Source organism: Chiroxiphia lanceolata, chromosome 27, assembly GCF_009829145.1.
Source record: "Chiroxiphia lanceolata isolate bChiLan1 chromosome 27, bChiLan1.pri, whole genome shotgun sequence".
Classification (NCBI taxonomy): Eukaryota; Metazoa; Chordata; class Aves; order Passeriformes; family Pipridae; genus Chiroxiphia; species Chiroxiphia lanceolata.
Genome location: NC_045663.1, coordinates 755,907 through 772,109, shown reverse-complemented (window position 1 = coordinate 772,109; position 16,203 = coordinate 755,907). Strand labels below are relative to the sequence as shown.

Sequence of the window (16,203 nt, the reverse complement as noted above, 5' to 3'; positions counted from 1 at the left end):
AAAAACTTGCCCCTGCTCCAAAATGCAAAAAAAGGGATAATTTCCTGGTGCTGCAGCATCCCACGGGCTCAGCGTCCACGTCCTCCCCCGTGACATCCCACACAGGGACAACTCGGTTAAAAAAAGTCCAGTTCTGCTCAGACATAATATTTTTCCAAGTAAAAACCCCCTTGAACATCCTATTTCTCCTCTGTATTTGGCTTTGCAAGCTCCCTAAACGTCACTGAGCTCCACACGGTGGATCAGCCCTTCCACGGAGCCCTTTTGATTCCTGCTTGTGCTGCAAACAAACACAAAATCCTCGTGCCACGTTTTCCTCCCCTGCTCTGACCGCCCTGCTGCCCCTGCTCTGTCACCCCTGGGCCCGTCACCGCGGCTTCAGCTTCAGCAAAACACCCATTTTGGGGGTTTTTTGCCCCTCCTGTACCAGCTGTTCAGTTCTGCACCCCTGTCCCGGGGGACTGAACCTCCTGTACACACCGACCCTCCTCCAGGTGAGGTTTTGCCCTGAACACGCTGCTACAAACCCAGACCATGGGGGTGCAGGCCATGGACTGCCTCAGGAATCAAACCTTGCTGGGCCCCCCAGCTGGGGCTGTGCAGCTGCCAGCTCTCCGTAATTCCCAGGTGGAATATGGCTTTTCCTGTCTGGTCACTTGTTCTGTATTAAAATCTGCAAATGCTTTATCCTGTGGCTCGGTAAGTGCTGCCTAGAAAATTTCTTTTCAAGAGGTTTGTCCCCTGATTTCATTAAAAAACAAACAAACAACCCAAGTAGGTGTAAACTCGCTGTCCTCTTAAAAAACAAACAAACAACCCAAGCAGGTGTAAACTCGCTGTCCTCCCTCAGGGCACAGCAGTTACAGCGTCCCACAAAGCACCCTGGAAAGGGCTGCCTTGTTCTTCCTTAAAACTGTTGTGTAAATGCTGACCTGGAGTGCCAAGGAGAGGCCAGACCAGCATTCCCAGTTCCATGACAACCCCCCCACCACCACGAATCCACAGCAAGACGAGGTGGGAACACACAAAACCGGGTGGAAGAAAAACAAACTGGAGGTCAGGCGCCAGCTAGGGACGGCAGGGGAACCACTGGCACACACTTTTCTCCAGAGAGGATCAAAAATCTGGGTTCAGAGGCTCCTAAAACCTCGTCTAACACAGCAGCAAACCCACAGCTGGGCCTGGTGACAGCACTGGAGACATCACAGCAAGGGGCAGCAATAATCTAAAGAAAAAAACCTTCCAGGACTATTTACAGGAACGCACAGACCCCTCAAAGACAACCCACTGCCTCTGGAGGGGAGAGCAATGCTTTGTGCTGCTCTTTGCTCCTCGTTTTTAAGCCACTTGGGACCTTTCCCAGCCCCAGAGGCCGCGGGAAGAGGAGTCACATCCCAGGAGTCACATCCCAGGAGTCACATCCCAGGAGTCACATCCCAGCCCCGCCTGGTCCCCGAGCCGGGTGGGCACAGACACACACGGACAGGACCGGGACTGGAACAGGACACGAAAGAAGGACGTCCCACAGCCCAGACCACGGGCCCAGGGCTCTCGTGGCCCCCCCGGCTCCCCCCGAGGCTCGGCAGGTGTTGGTGGTCGGAGGTGACCCCGTTAGCTCTGGCAGCCGGCGCCGGGCACGGGCACCGGGGGCACCGGGGGCACCGGGGGCACCGGGGGCACGGGGGGCACGGCGGGGTGGTCGCTCTGGAACACGCCGAGGTCCTCGCCGGCCGTGGGGGCTCCGGGGCCGGTGGTCCCCGAGCCCTGGGGTGGGTGGGGGCCCCGGGGACCCCCCTGGCTGCGCCCGCCGCGGGAGCAGTCGTGGTGCCCGTGGTTGCCCAGGCGGCTGGAGGCCACCACGGCCTTCATGGCAGCCTGTGGCAAAGGCACGGGGGCACAGGGTCACAGAACTGCAGAGTCACAGAGTCACAGAGCACCCCGAGCTGGGAGGGACCCACAGGGACCATCCACGTCCAACCCCTGGCCCTGCACAGACACCCCAACAATCCCACCCTGTTCCTCAGAGCGTTCTCCAAATGCTCCTGGAGCTCTGGCAGCCTTGGGGCCGTGCCCACTGCCCTGGGGAGCCTGGGCAGTGCCCCACCACCCTCTGGGGGAAGGAGCTTTTCCAGATGTCCATCCCGACCCCCCACATCCAGCCCCAGCCGTTCCTTTGGGCACTGAGGGGTCGTTAGCAGGTCTTTGGCAGAATCCTCCCCTTCAGAGCCACTCTCAAACCCCTGAGCAGTGGAAGGCAAGGTGGCAGCCCAGCCCTTCCCCTCTGGCCATGCTTTTCCCTGCAGCAGCTCCACCATCCTTCACCACCTTCCACACCGGCCCCCCTGCACTGTCACATGTCACTCTGCTTGGGGTGGGGGGTCCACGACCCCAGTGACAATGGCTCTGGGTGGCCCCAGCCCTTTGCCCGAGGGGACACGACCATGCCCAGGGGTCGGGTGCCCTCCCTCACCTTCAGTTTCCTCCTGGCATTGAATTCCTGCAGCTTCTTCTGCGTGCTGTCCATGTGAGCAAACTTAGCAGCTTTCCCGGTGACCCAGGGGTGCTCCAGGGCCTGGGAGACCGTCAGCCTCTTCTGGGGGTCCAAAACGATCAGTTTTCTGACCTAAGAGCGACGAAAACGCCCCGGGTTTGGTTATTTCCTGATGGCTGAGCCAAAGCTCTGCCCCCCGAGCCCCCCGGGGCCGCCCCACTCACCAGGTCCTTGGCGTTGGGGGACACCTCGTCCCACCACGGGGACACGAACTCGTAGTCGCAGGTGAGGATGCGGCTGTACATGTACTGGTCCCCCCGCGGGTCGAAGAAGGGCTCGAAGCCACAGAGCCTGTGGGGGGGGATTGAGAGGAGCTGCACCCACCGGGCCCCTGCTGTGGGATGGGGTGGGACAAACCCTCCCGGCCCTGGTTCCACCCCACAGAGGCACTCACAGGATGTAGGTGATGACGCCCACGCTCCACATGTCCACTTCAGGGCCGTAGGGGCACCCGTGGAGGATCTCGGGGGCTGGAAGCAGAGTTTGGGGGTTCAAACACCCCCCCACCTGGCACGGTGGGAGCCTCATGGCAGAGGAAACACCTCCTGGGCACCGGCGGTGTCTCCCAGCCCTGGCACAGCCACCAGCCACCCCTGCACTGAGCTGTGCACGGCCTCAGGCAGGGAAGGGCCCCCCCAGATCCCTCTCCCAGCCCAGCCCCACCCCGCTCACCGCAGTACCCCGGCGTCCCACAGACTGTTTTCATGGTGTCCTGCTCGTCCACGATCTTGGAGAGCCCGAAGTCACCTTGGAGGGACACAGGGGAGCGGTGCTGCCATCAGGGAGGGGCACCAGGAACCCCCCCCTCGTGCCACGACCCCCCGGTGGGGCCCCAGACCCACCGATTTTGAGGGGCGCGTCGGGGGACAGGTCTGCGTAGAGCAGGTTCTCCGGCTTCAGGTCCCGGTGGACGACCCCGTTTTCGTGCAAATACTGCACAGAGGGAAAAAGTGGGATGAGGGAAGGAAGGGAACGGCCTCAGACAGAATTTGGGAGGTGGCAGCAGCAACCGGGGACCTGTAACAAGCCCGGGACTGACTCGCCCGGCGGGTCCTTTGGGAACAGCCCTCACAGCGGGGCATGGGGGGGGTCTGGGGAGGACAGTTCCAGTTAGGAGTTCCCATTTTTAAACCCTTCTGTTTCCATAGAAACCCCACCTCCAGCAGACCTGGGATGCAGAGCAGCACTGACCTTCCTCCCTCCTCCCCTTCACCCCCCCTAAAAGTGGATCCGTCTCGCAGAGGTGCCTGTGGAAGGCCAAGGGTGAGCGGGCAAATGCCTCCCCCAGGGGTATTTGGGATGGGTGCAGCTCTGGGTGCCTCTCCCCGGCGATATTTGGGTACAGCCCCCACAGTGACACCCCCAAGCCCCCCGTGGGACCCCCTCCCTGGAGGACCCGTTACCGAAACCGCCTCCAGGATCTGCTTGACCACGTGAGCCGCGTCCCGCTCGCTGTAGAACCCCCTCTCCACGATCCTGGGGGCACACGGGACCATCAGCCCCCTCCATCCCCACCCTCCCCCCGCCATCCAGGGGGGGGATCCGTCCTGGGGACCCCAGGCTGGACATACCTGTCAAAGAGCTCTCCCCCCGTCACCAGCTCCAGGACGAGCGCGATCTCCGAGGGCGTCTCGAAAATCTCCTTCAGCTTGATCTGCAAAGGGCGACAGGAGGGGTGTGGGATGTGGAGGAGGGATGTGGATGCGGGATACACGTCCCGGCTGTGCTGGGAGGAGCATTTGACCGCCAGGGGGAAAGGGTTGTTTCAGGGCAACCAGCACGTTTCCCTCCTTGCCTCTGGATTTGTTTAAACACGAATTGTTTTAAGTGTTTGCAGCAGCCCTGCTCACTTCACATGGACTGAAGAGAAATCTGGGAATGGGAAGAGCCAGTGCCTTTATCCTCTTCGTGCCTCCGAGCTCATTTGGCAGAGGAGGAGCTCCCTGAGAGAGGTTTGATTTCGCAGCCCCGGCTGTGTGGGGCCTCGGTGCCTCTGCCCAGCCCTGCCTCCATCCCACGGGATGAATCCTGCACATCTCTGGGGTGCAGGAGACACAGACAGAGCCCCACGGGATCTGCTCTGGGATCAGGGCTCTGGGGCTGAACTGTCCCTGGGACTGTTCTGCAGCAGAAGAGGCACCAACCAGTGTTTTCCTCCTGAGTTTTGTCTCAGCCCCCACACGGGCTGAGCCCTTTGTGTCACCCCAGCCCATCTGGAATCAACGATTCTCTCTCAAAACAGCGACGTCAAAATGCAATTTTGCCTTTTCTTTTTTTTTTTTTCTTTTTTTTTTTTAATGGAAACCCAAGAATTTCGTGCTTCTTAAGGCTTTTGTGACACCACGAATTTCATGGGGCTTTAATCATTCCCTTCCCAGGCTGGGTGACAAGCCGTGAGCCCCCGCGGGGTGAGAGACACTATGTGGCAGCTTATTGCATTAGAATAATACACGGAGCACTATAATTTTCCCATTAACTTCAAAAGTTTACAATCCTATTATCAGCCGCTGTCGAGGTCGGTGCCGCACGATAGCGAGAGCGGAGACGGCTCCGGCGTCAATAATGGAACAGAGCAGCTCCTCTTCAACAATCACTTGAACTTGGGATGAGCAGAACCCTACAGAAACCTCGGGGATTTAAATATTCAAAGTGGCTGGATCCTCCTCCACGGCTCCACGAGCCGCTGCCTGCAGAGGGGAGGAGGAGGGAGGGCAGAAATTAGATTTTCTGTTGTGTTTCTGATAACACATCAGAGAGGAGCCTCTTCCCATCCACGGCTGGGATCGCCTGGGCTGCTCGGGGTGGGTGATCCCCATCCTGGCCCTTATCCCTGCATCCACCCTGGCACGGGGGGAACGTCTCCATGGAAATGGCTGAAGCACCAAACTGCCCCCAAACTCTGTAACACCCCAAGGCAGGCCCACACCCAGCGGGCTGAGGGGCTTAGGGACATCCCAGCCCCAGCACTTCCCCCCCTCGTTATCCCTGGCTTTGGATGGGTTGGATTTCTCTTGGCTTCATTTCTTTGCATCAAGGTTTTGGGGCTCCTCCAGAGAGTAAAGCTCCAAACGTGGGTGACGTGGCTGGGCTGGAAAAAACTGTGCCCCAGGTTTGGGGGACGTGCAGCTTGGGCAGGAGCAGCCAGTGGAAGGCAAGGTCCCAGTGACACCCCAGCAGTGTCCCAGTGACATCCCAGCAGTGTCCCAGTGACACCCCAGTAGTGTCCCAGTGACACCCCAGTAGTGTCCCAGTGACACCCCAGCAGTGTCCCATGACACCCCAGCAGTGTCCCAGTGACACCCCAGCAGTGTCTCAGTGACACCCCAGCAGTGTCCCATGACACCCCAGCAGTGTCCCAGCTGCAATCCCAACGGGAGCAGGCCCTGTCCCCCCCTGCCCCTCAGCCCCACTGCAGCTGCCAGGCAGCTTTTTGTGCCATTTCTGTAACTCAGGTGCTCTCCAAGACGCTTTTGCAGTTTTCCAGAGGAACCAAGCAGCTGGGATAAGCCTTTCTGGGGAGGTGGGGGGGCAGTGGGACGGAGCCCCCCAGCCCCTGCCACTGGGGAGGGGCTCTGCCGACAGGGGTGGGATTGGCTCCGCTCTGGGAATTGCTCCCATCCCGCTCCCCACCCTCCCGTTATCCCCCCTTATCCCCCGGGCACTGAGCAAGGACAGGGGAGGGACACGGCCCCAGCCCCCCGGCCCCGGCCTCCCCTTTTATCTCCCCTCACAGGATTCATTACAGACGGGCAATTTTCTGTGGGATTCATTTGATCTCCTCGGTGGAAATTGCTTACTGAATGGAAATCTCAGGCCAGGGGATTGGGGGGGAGGAGGAGGAGGAGGATGGAGAGTCCTTGATATCAAAGGTGGGAGCTCAAAGGAGCTGCAAGGACCAGGAATTTTCTGTGGCAGTGAGTGGGGAGTCACCTGGACCCTGTCTGAGAGGCAGGGAGGGGACAGGAGGTGCAGGGAGGGGACAGGGGGTGCAGGGAGGGTTTCCCATGGGGTGATGGGTTCATCCTGCACCGAGATGGGACGAGGACAAGGACATCCCAGCTCTTCCCTCAGCACTGGGCTGCCTGTGGGCAGAGTTAAGGGGAAACCAGGAGCCCTGGACCCGACCCAAAGGGAGCTGGGAGCTGAGTCAGGGGGTCTGTACTCACGATGTTGGGGTGTGAGAGCCGCAGCAGGACCCCGATCTCCGTCCTCACGATCTTTTTGTCAATCTAGAAAGCAGAGCCCACACAGAGGTTGTGTCACCTGTGCTGCTGGGCCTGGGTCCGGCCCCCCACCAGAGACCCCCCCTCAGCACGTTCCCATGCCTGTCCTAGGGCCCGTTTCCACAGAAAAATGCACTCAGTGCCCCCCTGCTGCACCCCCAGCCCAAACCCCAGTGGTTCTGTCCACCTGGGACCCCCCCAGACCACGGGAGCGATGCCCAGGGAGAGCCCTGTGCCTGTTCTGGTGCTCTGGCAGGGAGGAGGGACTCCCTCCCACTGCATCCCCCCACTCTGAGCCCCCTCACCTGCAGTCCCCCCGTGACACCCCCCACACTCACCGTCTTCTTCAGGATCTTGGCAGCGTAGGGGGCTCCTGTTCCCTTCTCCTGGCAGCTGAACACCACCGAGGTGGCTCCCCTGGGGGGACATGGGGGGCGTGAGGCTGGGACAGGGCAGGGGGTCCCATTCTCCCTGTGCCCCTCACCAGCACCTTTGCCAGTGCCAGGTCCTGGGAGCTCAGTGTGGGTCCCCCTCTTGTGGATCCCCCTCTTATGGATCCCCCTCCTCCTGTATCTCTCTCCTTGTGCATCTCCATCCTCTTGCATCCCCCCCCCAATTCCTGCATCCCTGTCCTGCATCCCCCTCCTCCCGCACCCCCCTCCCGCATCATTCCCGGCTTTCCGGGCCAAAGCCATTGTAATTAAACCCGAGTTCTACAGGGGGTTTAAATCCTTAAGCGGCTTTCCCGACAGGACGGAGCCGCCCTGGCCCCGCTCTCGGGGACAGCAGGGACGCTGCCAGGGCCGCAGCCCAGCCGCGTCCCCACGGCCACGGCAACCCCTGGCACCGCACACCTCCCGGCCGGGCTGGACGGTGACACGGGACCGCTCCCTTCCCACCCCCGCGGTGCCCTCAGCCGGCGGCGATCTCAGATCGAGTTAATCACGTTTTCTGAGCGCTGGACGGTGAAATCAGCCCGTCGCTCGGGGCCATTCCGGGGCTCATTTGCAATTCCATCTCCCTGCCTGGCTCCTGGAGCACATTAATTCCTGCCCCCGAGTAATCGGCCGCGTTTTACTGCACTTTGGCTTCGCCGCCTTCTGGGACGGAGCTCAGGCTGTGCCAGGAGGTGCCCGGCACCCCCCCTGCCCGTACCCTCGGGCTGGCAAGACCAGACACCCAAACCCACCGATTTCCACACCAAAACCTCCCCCCAGCCCAAACCTGCCCCCGGGCAGGGCTGTGCGACCTCCACCGTAACCCCCCCGCGCTCCCGGGTGCTCTCCTGAAAGAGGGATTTGCCTTCAAACCCAGAGCAGATTTTGCAACTCATCCGGCTGAATTTGGGAATGGTGTTCCCATGGCAACGGCAGAGCCGGGTACCGAGTTCCACCGGGATGCTGCGGGGCCCGGGGGGAGCAAACCCCAGACCTGGCCTCGTTTCAAAACATTTTCATCCCTTTGCCCAACGCTTTCCATGAAATTCTGCTTTGCACACAAAGAGGGATTTGGAAGCACGTTATTCCCTCTGGGAGGGGAGAGGCGGCCACTGCCCGCTCCAGCTCGGGAAAACGGGCAAAAGCTGCGACTTGAACCCAAAATGACACCGCTGCCGCTGTCACCAGCACGACAACGCGCTTCCAGTGGGACAGGCCAGGAGGTTTTCTCCTAATTTCCCAGCCGGGCTGGATGCAGGGACAGGACCCTCCACCCCCTCCCCAGCAGCTGAATCCCAGCCCGGACCCGTCGCCCTCCCACCAGATTTTTCCGCACGGACAATCCCCAGCCCGATTCCCGCCGCTAACAAGATCATTTAGGAGCGCTCGGCTCGGCGTTTAGGAGGAGCCGGAGCGGCTCCTGGGCCCGCTGTGCCCGCGGCTGCCCCTCACATTTCCCCAATTACGGCCGCGGTTGGATTTGCGCCGGAATTCGCTACACCCCCGGCCCCGGCCCCGCCGCCCCCGCAGCCGCCGCTCAAGGCCTCGAATAAACATCCCCAATCAACCTTGGCTGGACAGGAGATAATTGCATTTGCTTTCCAGATGAACTGGAAAATGTTGAACAATGGGATTTGCCCGGACTGGCGACGGGGCACGTGCAGGGAGGGATGGCCCGGGCTGGGGCCTCCCAGCTGCCACCCCATCCCTCCCCGGCTCCCTCCATCCCTGTCCTGCTCTCTGGGGCTTCCTGGCCACAGTTGGATCCAGCCTTGCCAGGAGAGGCACTAAGGGAAAGCTGTGCACGGTGGGTGGGCTCCCAATGCCCCAGATCCCACCTGGATCCAGGTGTGTGGCTGTGAGTGGGTGGCTCCAAGACTGAGACCGGTGTGATTTAAAACTGGATGGATGGATGGATAGATGGATGGATGGATTGATTCCAGGAGCTCCAGGCCTGTCCCTCTGTCCTACATCCATCTCTGCAGGGCTGGGAACTGCCAAGCCCTGGGCTGACTTGGCCACACCTCAACAAGAGCTCTTAAATTCCTGCTTTTACCAAAACTGCTGTTTGTCAGGATCCTCTGCCAAAGGCAACCCAGGGCAGCTGGGACTGGCCCAGCCTGAACCACCAAACCCACCTGCACAGCCTGGAGCCCCCCCAAACAGGACCATCAACCTTCCCAGCTTCCAGGGGGGCTCTCAGCACCCCCTTTGCACCCCCCACCCTGGGGGGGCACTGAGACACCTCCCCTGGGATCACAATCAGTGCCCTTGGACGGGGTTTCCAACCCAGGGGGGACAAATCCAGACTTGGGAATCCAAAGCCTGTGTCCCTTTGTGGGGGCTGGCACTGCCTGTCCTTTGCAGGGGGTGCTGCAGGCAGGACCCTCATGGCCCACCCCAGAGCCTTGGGGTGCTCAGAGGGGAGCTGGGTGTCCCCACGATCCCACTCCCCACCACAGGGGAGGAACATCCAGCTGCACAGGGACAGGGACCCCAGGCCCACCCTGCCAACCCCCCCTGATGCTCCCAGACCTCGGCTGCAGCGTCACAAACCAAGGCCCAGGTTACATGTGAGGGGAGGGTCTGCCACAGTCCACCCCCCCAATCCATCCTTCCATTCTCTCATCCCTCCCTGCATCCCTCCATCCCCCTTCATCCAACCCCCTCTGTATCCCTCCACCCCTTCCCACGTCCCTCCATCCCTCCCCACATCCTTCCACCCCTCCCCTCCCCAGGCCCGTCCCTGCCCCGACCAGGACACGCTCCCATCCCGGGGGGTCTCCTGCCCCTCCCAGTCCCTCCCCGTCCCCCCTCCAGCCCGTACCGTCCCAGCTCGGGGCCCACGACGTAGAAATCTTCCAGGGCCACCTCGCGGTGGGATCCGTCGATCCAGAACTCGCTCTCGCTCTTGGAGGACGGCATGGTGGCCCGGGGGTGGCGAGCTCCCGCCAGCTGCTGGGAAGGGGAGACCCCGGCATGGCCACGGCCCCCCCGGAGCGCCCAGATGGCCCAGGGAAAACCAGCGCCCGGGATTATCGAGCGTGGAACCACGGCCACAAATCCCCTTCCCACCAGGCACGTACGCTGCCTTTTCCGAGATAATACCCCCGTCCCCCCCCCGCTGTGTCCTGTGCCCCCCCCCGGCTTTTCCCACCGCCCTCTCCCCCTTTCCCGCCCCATTCCCACCTTCCTGGGGATCCCCGGGCTCTGCGGAGCCCGGCAGGCCGGAGGCTGCACCCACGGGCCGGCACGTTGGGTGTTTGCACCCCGATTCCTGCAGCCACCCCTAAAACCCCCCCCGGGCCCCCGCCCGCCCCCGCAGCCCCGGCAATTTTGGGGTGGGGTCGGGGCCCAGCACGTACCGTTACCTGCGGCGTCGCTCGTGGCCCCCCCGGCGCTGCCTCATCCCCGGCCGGGGCTGTGCCGAGGGTGGGCGCGGGGGGTCCTGAGCCCCCGCCCGCCCCGGGGCCGGTGCTGAGCTCGGCCGCGGCCCCCCGGGCCTGTGCGGCCCCCGCTGCTCCCCAAAACCGAGCGGTCACGGCTCAGAGCCTTGGCCGGGAGGGATGGGAGGATGCAGGGATAGAGGGATGGGAGGATGCAGGGATGGGAGGATGGAGGGATGGGAGGATGCCGGGATGGAGGGATGCCGGGATGGAGGGATACCGGGATGGAGGGATGCCGGGATGCAGAGCGCAGGGACGCCGGGCAGCACGGGTGCAGGGATGGGAGGATGCAGGGATGGAGGGATGCAGGGACGGGAGGCTGCCGAGGCGCCGGGAAGCGGGAGCGCGGGGCTGCCGGGAGAGAGGAAGGTGGTGCTGGGGGGCCGGGGCTGCGGAGCACCGGGACCCTCCCCGGCAGCATCACCGGCGGCCGCCGCGCTCCCGCCTGGCTCGGCCGTGCCACCCCCCGGCCCGGCGCCGCCACTGCACCCCCCCCGCCGCTCCCCGGGGCTGCGGGACCCGCCCGGTGCTCGCGGGGTCCGGGCGGCCCCGACCCCCCAACCCCCGCAGCGGCAGGATCGGGCCCCGCGGCGGGGCCAGGGCGAGGGCACTGCGGCCGATCCCCGGGACCACCCGGCACCCCCCGGCACCGAGCCCCCCACCCTGCCCCGCACCTCGGGGAGCGCCCGCAGCCCCGCACCCACGGGGTCAGGGCCTGTCCCCCCGAGCCCCCGGAGCCCCGGAGCCCCCGGGACAGGGGGTCGCGTCCTGCCGGGGGGCGCGGGCGCTGCCCGCAGCCGCCGCACGGTGACGCCGTCGCCCACAGGATGGGGACGGGGGGGCGGAGGGGAAACGGGGGGTGGGAGGGGACGGGGAGGGGCTGGGATTGGGGTTGGGGCGGGATTGGGTTACGGGGATGGAGTGGCAATGGGCTGGGAAGGGTGGGAATGGGACTGGGAATGGTAGGGCTGGGGTGGGACTAGGATTAGAGATGGGGTGGGCTGGGGCCGGGAACAGGATGGGAATGGACATGGGATTGAGGAGAGAGGTGGGATGAGGCCAGGGATGGGGTGAGACTGGGTGTTGGACTGCACTGGGACTGTGGATGGGTTTGGGATGGGAAGGGAGTAGGGATGAGATGGGAATGGGGTTGCAATGGGTCCGGGAGTGGGGATAGGGCTGGGGTGCAGTTATACCCATGTCCTGTGAGCTGCTGTGATTCCTGCAGCAAAGGGAGGAGGAAATTCCTCCTGAACGTCCAATTTTTATGTTTTCTTACTAAAAATTGGAAACAGGGAGAGCACCCCATGGGACACTGACCCTCTGATGGGGCTGAGGGGCAGTGAGAGACCCCCACTAAAAATGCTGCTGCAAAGGTCTCGATGGCACAAAACATTGTTCTCATCATGGACTTCCCGAGTATTTATTAGAATATTTTATCATATCTGAGGGAGGCAAACTCAGCCCTGCTTGATCTCCTCCAGTTGCAACTCCCTTTTGAAAGGGATGTTCGTACAGGGAGTGACCTGCTCCATGAATAAATTGACTCTGCCTCCATTTCTCCCCCATCCTGGAATGTTGCAGAGACAAGGGTGGGCTGGCAAAGGCTGGTTTGCATAATTAATATTTATCACTTGATCCCAAACAAGCACAATCCCCCCGTTCATCCCTGGCCCCAAAAGAGTGTGAGGGGGGCTGTGTTGGAAGCACAGAGGAAGCCCCTTCCTTTTGGAAACCCCACAGTTCAGGTCTTAGTGAGGGGTACAACCCCCCCTCAGCACCCACAGACACCCCTGGGTGGGCACTGGGTGGGGTGTGGGGCTGGATCCAGCCCAGGCAGAGGGAGATCGGGATGGGGCAGCCCCGGTCCCTGGCACACCCCAGCACCCCGAAATCCCCAAGAGGAGGGGACTGCCCTCTGCAGCACCCTGTCCCCAGCTGGGACACGTTCCCAGGGTGCAGATCCAGCCCCTGGGCTGCACCTCCACGATCCAGCCCTGGCTCCAGGAACTGTCCCATCCTCCACCGGCTCAGTGGGACGATGGGGCTGGATTTGAGCCTCCAGCCTTTTGTCTGCGGGAGAGGAATTAATTATTTTGTTCTCTCATTACACTGGGCTAAAACCCATTTCAGAGCAGCATAAATTTAGGTGCCTGAAGTCGCTATTTTAACATCCCGGGAAACGTTTCATTCCCTCTGTCGCCCTTTCCCAATCATTTCTGTCTCATTGGCGGCCATCGACGTTCCGGATGAAGCACAAGATGGAGGGACATTAACCAAACACGGCGACAGGGCCCTTCCCTGCCTGGAGAACGGGATGGTGAGGCCGGGGCGGGGACCCCCCCGGCCCCCCCCCGAGCCCCCAAACCAGCAGCGCCGAGCGGGGGGTCCCCAGGAAATCCCAGCGCGGGCGGAGCGGAGTCTGGGAACGGCCCCGCCAGGGACCGGCTGCTTCCGTGTGCTGCTCAATTGTTTGGAACATAAAATGGAAATTAATACACGGGGTGAACCCCCTCCAGCATCCCCCCCCCCCCGTCCCAGCGCCGCTCGCCTCGTTAATTGAACGGCGCGAAGCAAATGAGGTCAGAGCTCACTTCAGCCAGACAAGGACACGGGAACACGCGCGGCTGCCGGCGAGGCTGGGCTGTACCTGCCCGTGTTTAGCATTCCTGCCGGGATCCGCTCATTAAAAACCTAAAAGGCGGCTTAAGCATCCCATTAGAGCCTCTCCGGGCTCTGGATCCTTCCCTCGCAGACGTGTTTGCAGGGAGAGCGGGACCGGAGCGGGGCGGTGGGAGGGAGCAGGGAGGGGGGTTGCACCTGCCGTGGGGTCACATCCTGCCCCATCGCCAGCCCGGGGGGTTGTGGGGCCCTCTGGGGGTCCCTCGTGCTCCCAGAGCCGGAGGGTAGGAAAGGCAGGAGAGCTGCTGGAGGCTGGGATGCTGCTGGAGCAGAGCAAACTCCGTGTCTGGGACGTGCTCCCGCTGCTGGGGATGCCCAGGGCCCCCCTGCCCATCATCTCCTGCTTTCCAAGGAGACCCCCTGGGATGGGTTTGGGAGCAGCTCCCACACTGTGCCTCAGTTTCCCCAGCTCTGGCAGGGCAGCACAGCCCCTCTGCACCAGGCCAGGAGTGCTGAACCCCCTCAGTTCTGGGCATCCCTGGGGATGTTCCCGGCTCCGTCTCTTGGTGCTCCAGCTGAGCCCCACCAGCAGCAGCAGGTGACTCGTCCATGGATCACCAGGATTCTGGGAAGAGGCGGCACAGGAGGATCCCTGTGGGACTCAGATGGTCCCAGTCTCCCCTCACCGAGGAGAACTCAAGGGGCTCTGTGCCAGGGCTGTGGGCACTGACCTCTGGGACACACTGACCCCTGGGACACACTGATCCCCCAGGACACACCAATCCCCCAGGACACACCAATTCCCCAGGACACACCAATCCCCCAGGACGCACTGACCCCTGGGACACACTGATCCCCCAGGACACACTGATCCCCCAGGACACACCAACCCCTGGGACACACCAATCCCCCAGGACACACCGATCCCCCAGGACACACCAACCCCTGGGACACACCAACCCCTGGGACACACCAATCCCCCAGGACACACCAATCCCCCAGGACACACTGACCCCTGGGACACACCAATCTCCCAGGACACACCGATCCCCCAGGACACACCATCCCTGTGGCACTGGCTGCTCTCACCTCTCGGTGCTGCAGCCGAGGTGCTGGAGGGGGACCCTGTTCCCATGTTCCCCCCAGCAGGACCCCAGCAGGGCACTCAGGCCCACCTTGAGACACCTCGATGCCCCGGCCACGAGCACCCACATTTCCAGGCCTCGCTCAGGTGGGATCACCTCGTGCTGCTGCCTCAGGGCTTTGGCTCCAGCAGCCAACCCAGAGCCCACCCAGGGTCTCCCCTCTCCTGGAGGAGGCTCAGGCATCCAGCATTCCCTCTTTCCCAGCTTCTCCCTGCGTCCTCCTCTGCTTCCTCCCTCTTCCCTTTCTCCCTCTCTTCCCTATTTTTTTTTTTTTTTCCCAGGCAAGAAATGAGTTGTCTTCCCGCAGATGTGACTAAAAGCACTCTGGAAATGTCAGCCACTGCTGGAAAGGGACCCAGATAACATTTAGCTTTAGGTAAGAGAGTAGATTTTCTCTGCACTAATTCATATTTATAAGCTCTCGTGTTCCCGGGGAGAGCGCGGCGCTGATGGCACTCGCTGATTGCCAGCGCGCGGAGCAGGGAATTGTTTTCATATCCGAGATTAAAGAGTGGTTTCTGCTCCCAGTGGCACCTGTGTATTTACACTGGTCATTCTCAATTCATTCTTATAAGATTAAGACTGGAAATGGGAAATGGTTATACAGTGCCCAGCCCGGAGGGGCCGGGGGGAGCCGGGGCAGAGCCCGGACCCTGTGCCGGGAACGGCCCGATCCGAGCAGGGGGAACGGGGGCTCTGCTCCCCTCTGGGGGCTCCCGGTGGGAAAACTTCATCCAGGTGGGAAAACTTCACCCAGGTGGAAACTCCTCATTCAGATCCTGTGGGATGGTCCCTCTGCATCACCCCGGTGGGGATGGGTGAGAGGGATGGGGATGGGTGGGGATGAATAGGGGTGAATAGAGATGGATGGGGATGGGTGAGGATGGGTGGGAATGGGTGGGAATGGATGGAAATGGGTGGGGATAAATAGGGATGGGTGGGGATGGATGGGGATGGATGAGAGGGATGGGGATGAATAGGGATGGGTGGGGATAAATAGGGATGGGTGGGGATGGATGAGAGGGATGGGGATGGGTGGGGATGGATGGGAATGGGTGGGGATGAATGGAGATGGGTGGAAATGGATGGGAATGGGTGGGGATGAATGGAGATGGGTGGAGATGAATAGGGATGGGTGGGGATGGATGGGGATGGGTGGGGATGGATGGGGATGGGTGGGGATGAATAGAGATGGATGGGGATGGGTGACCAGAGCAGCATGGGCAGCAGGACAGACACAAGCACGCAATAGATCAGCTAAAAGCTTTATTTCTATTAAGATTAGGTAAAAGATTTATTTCTATTAAGTTCAGGTGAAAGATTTATTTCTATTATGACTCGGCGAAAGATTTATTTCTACTATTATTATTTTTCAACACATCCCAGGGTTTGTGTCAGCTGATTAAAAGCAAACAAGTAAAGCTCTTCTCCTCCACAGCGGATCAAGGATTTGGGAACTTTTAGAGCTTTATTTAGTTTTTCTCTCTTTTATTTAATTTTTTTTTAAATCATGTTTGCGAAGTGGCTGAGAAGCTCCGGAGAGAGTCGGAGCATAAACACGGGGGGAAAGCAGGAAAAAAAAAAGCGTTGTGTCAGGGATTGAGGGGCTGGAATTAGGGGGAGGAAGGGGCAAAAAAAAAAAAAGGGGAGGAGGAGGCGGCGGGGGATGCAGGAGGGGTTCGGGGTGGAAAGGGAAAAAGGCGAAAGGAGAAACAAGACAATGGCAGAAGGCACCCCGGGGACTTCCTGAGAGGTTTTTAGAAATTCAAAATACGCCTT

The 16,203-nt window shown here is 61.2% G+C and overlaps 1 protein-coding gene across 3 annotated transcripts; it reads right to left on the bottom strand.

The window, feature by feature from the left end:
* Nucleotides 1-803: 803 nt before the first annotated feature.
* On the bottom strand, nucleotides 804-11,079 carry LOC116799276 (calcium/calmodulin-dependent protein kinase type IV-like). 3 transcript variants are annotated; one of them, XM_032712280.1, is made up of 13 exons: nucleotides 10,577-11,079; nucleotides 10,039-10,169; nucleotides 7,113-7,191; nucleotides 6,718-6,780; nucleotides 4,123-4,205; nucleotides 3,955-4,027; nucleotides 3,394-3,484; nucleotides 3,224-3,298; nucleotides 2,946-3,021; nucleotides 2,716-2,842; nucleotides 2,471-2,623; nucleotides 1,674-1,875; nucleotides 804-1,637 (listed from the first exon to the last, which is right to left on the bottom strand). In XM_032712280.1, the coding sequence occupies exons 2-13, from the start codon at nucleotides 10,134-10,136 to the stop codon at nucleotides 1,612-1,614; spliced, it is 1,146 nt and encodes a 381-aa protein (XP_032568171.1). In that variant the 5' UTR covers nucleotides 10,137-10,169; nucleotides 10,577-11,079; the 3' UTR covers nucleotides 804-1,611. The 3 variants fall into 3 exon arrangements, with proteins under 3 accessions (XP_032568171.1, XP_032568170.1, XP_032568172.1); XM_032712279.1 differs by having other exon boundaries at nucleotides 10,039-10,166; XM_032712281.1 differs by having other exon boundaries at nucleotides 10,583-10,597.
* Nucleotides 11,080-16,203: the final 5,124 nt, after the last annotated feature.